Source organism: Phyllostomus discolor, chromosome 15, assembly GCF_004126475.2.
Source record: "Phyllostomus discolor isolate MPI-MPIP mPhyDis1 chromosome 15, mPhyDis1.pri.v3, whole genome shotgun sequence".
Lineage (NCBI taxonomy): Eukaryota > Metazoa > Chordata > Mammalia > Chiroptera > Phyllostomidae > Phyllostomus > Phyllostomus discolor.
The window spans coordinates 9629080-9632378 of record NC_040917.2 but is presented as its reverse complement, the minus strand read 5'-3'; the positions used below and the strand labels follow the sequence as shown (position 1 = coordinate 9632378).

At 48.8% G+C, this 3299-nt stretch overlaps 1 protein-coding gene across 1 annotated transcript; it reads left to right on the top strand.

Moving 5' to 3' along the window:
* Positions 1–1260: 1260 nt before the first annotated feature.
* LOC114512488 (cystatin-B-like) lies at positions 1261–1844 on the top strand. The gene is given in 2 exon segments (XM_036016090.1): positions 1261–1454; positions 1457–1844. Coding segments are annotated over 2 exon segments (309 nt in total). The 5' UTR covers positions 1261–1291; the 3' UTR covers positions 1603–1844.
* The last annotated feature ends 1455 nt before the right edge of the window (positions 1845–3299 follow it).

Sequence of the window (3299 nt, the reverse complement as noted above, 5' to 3'; positions counted from 1 at the left end):
AAAGCAGTGGCAACATGATCATTTTTTGTCCCCATCACACCAAGCACAATGCACTGTAAGAAGAAAAAAGTCCCATTAAAATCAGCCGGGGGGCTCAGACAGTCAGACAACTTGCGTGAGGGGAAAGTGGTGTCATGCTGTGCTGGCTCATTTTCCATCTCTAGCCTGTGCTTTCGGGCCTCCTGCTCCGGGAACGACAAATCTCCTGGGAGACAGGACACAGAAGCCATCCTGAGTGTCAGACACCTCGGCCTGGAGGCCGAATCTGCCCAAGGCAGCGCGGACTCACTCAGAGAAGGAAAACATAAGCTGAATCCATCCAAGGCCGGGAGAGAAGACCCTCTCTCCCCAGCTCCACTCCCTCCATTCTCCAGGCTTTGGGGCAGGAGGCTACAATCCACTCACCAACATCTATTCGGTTTGGCGAGATTTTTTCAGACCTTGGCTTAACCCTTTGTGGATGGTGTTTAAATTTGAAAGTACCTAGAATAATCTAGAAAAGAAAGGACCTGGAATAATCTAGAAGTTTAAAGCCCCTAGAACATCTGGGTAGAAACATTCTAACAAAAGTTATTATATAAGTGTCCCAGGTTCGATTCCCAGTCAGGGCACATACCTGGGTTGCAGGTCACGGCCCCCAGCAACTGCACATTGATGTTTCTCTCTCTCTCTCTTTCTCCCTCCCTTCTCTCTCTAAAAATAAATAAATAAAAATTAAAATAAAATAAAAAAGCTATTGTACAGAAAGGCAGAATATTTCTGTTCTGTTAGTTTCTACGTTTCCTCTCAGCTCATTGCAAAGTTCATGAAAACATGGTTTTATTTGTTCGTCTGTTTTCTTAACACATGGTTCCTGGTGGAGTAAGTGGGGATCCTCCCCTCTTCTTCCTTGGAGAAGACCCTGGTCATCCATGACAGGTGGCCGCACGGCTATGGAGCCTGAAGCTCCTGAATAATAAAGACCCATGAAAAGGAAATGTGCTCTGAAAAGTGAGCCCTTCCGTCGGAGCCCGCTCTGTTGTATTTTCCCGATGGCCTCTCTAGTTTACGATGGCCATCCCGTGGCAGTTCCTCTTTATTCCCTGTGATGCGTAATGTATTTTGTACCCATGAAACATGCAGGGTAAGTTTTTGTTGCCTGCATAAGGGAAAAGGGGACAACCTCAGACACGCAGTTGATGCCATCACAACTTCTTGCATTGCCCTTGGATGTGAGCTTTTGTAAAAGTCAGTTGATCACACTTGCCCTACTCCGCTCCTGTTGCAGCTCCTCTGTGCCGGCTGTCCCACCATGAGTGGTACAGGGATGTTATTGGGTGGGACCTCCGCCACCAGGCCCGCCACGGCTGAGATCCAGGCCATTGCTGACCAGGTGAAGTCCCAGCTGGAGGAGAAGGAAAACAAGAGGTACACCCTTTTTAAGGCTGTGGAGTACCAGAGCCAGATGGTTGGGGGATCAACTACTTCATCAAGGTTCAAGTTGAAGATGATGTCTTCGTACATATTCGAGTGTTTGAAAGTCTCCCCCATGAAAAGAAGCCCTTGGCCTTGGACGACTACCAGACCAACAAGACCAGGCAGGACGAGCTGGCCTATTTCTAGTTCTGGACTTTGGACTGAGCACGTTGTCCACGTGGTCTTCTGTCCTCTTTGACTACGTGTCTGTAGACATAAATGATCGATGTCACTACACTGTGCCACTTTCATGGAGGGGCTGTTCCACACCAAGCTTGTGTCTCTGCTTCTGGTTTTAATAGTATGATTTTTCTCTCAATCAATGGTCTTAACTAAATTGCTTTCAAGGAGAGCTTATGTTAGCTCTAAATACATATATTTTAAAGTCTAGGCAAAAAAAAAAGTCAGTCACTTGAAAGGCTGTATATCAAGAATGCATCTGATTAGAGCCCCTGTAAAACCCTTGAATGCAAGGACAGGTTTTAGCCGCCACTATTTTTTAGGTGAAACATTGAACACCCTGCACCACAGATTTTGAAAACACATTTGCACCATTTTCAGTCACAGCCAAACGAATCAACCCACTTGTCCCCATGGTCCCGCCCACCGCTGAATGCCCAGCACCTGCCCTTGTCAATCTAAACATCCTGGGTAGATGAGGGAGTAGAATTTAGGGAGCGCTCAGAAATAGGGTTGTCTGCTCGTTGGGACTCTCAAGATGGATCCCACCTGCTTGGCCCGACCCATGGAAGTTCCCTTTGGGGACAAGAAAATTGCAGGGAGGGGCTAAAGCGGCCAAGGGGCTGCTTTCCCAGGACCCTCCCGAGGGTGGGGCTGAAAGAGCATCACGTGGCAGCAGCCTACACAGTGGGCGGAGACATTGGCTCCCGTGAGCTGGCAAATCCAGCTTGCCCGCTCAATAAATGCGGATTCCAGAAGTCTGGCTCTCTTGTCAAAGAAGGCTGAAACTATTCTTACCCTTCCCCGCTAGCATGAAGAGCAACTATTAAAATTTCCGACATGTCTATGAAAGGACAGATGTCTCAGAGCTGGAGGCCCTGGGTGGAATGCTGCCTGTCCGGTCTTTCATTGACATTGAACTTCTATCTCCCATTTGCCAAATGGGCGTGCGTTAGAATGATAGCTCTGCCCCTGAGAATGCTGGGATGTCCGCACGGTCCTCTTCCATCTCTCCACGAAGCACCATTTTTAATCTGTTTTCAGCTTTTACTACATATATTGCCATGACCACGCAATTTAGTTCTTTATTTATATCTTTGTATCTGTTTCTGTTTTGTGTTGAGCTGGCATAGAAGCCCTCTTGAGAGAGAGGCTCACATGTTAGGACTCCCCGTACTGCATGGTGCCGGGTGGGCACGGTGCTGGGTCCATACAGACTAGGTGAGAGAATGCTTGGTGATGAAGGAAAAGACCTTCATCTTCCTCACCCGTAACTACCCATTAGTGACCTCAAATGTCCCGTGACTCCTCCTCTGGGCTCTGAGACGCCACAGATTCTTGGGGTGTCCGTGGGCATCCCTGAGAAAGCATAAATGTGCACCACGTGAGCGGACTTCCTCCCTCCGCTCTCTAGATTGTTTTTAATTAGCTGAAGTTTGTAGGCGTTGCCATAACAAGACGATGCAAGTTGGTGAGAGAGCAGTAATTTAAACGTAGGCACAACTGTGATGTGTGAATTACAGAAGGTGTGAGCGCTGCGTGGAGGCAGTTTGCCGGGGGCTGGGAGCCAGCCCAGGGCTGCCTGGCTGTCGCTGATAAGAGCCAGGCTGTGCCTAGCCTGCTGGGAGAGGCGGTGGGGCAGGCCCTGCAAGCTGCTGGGACCC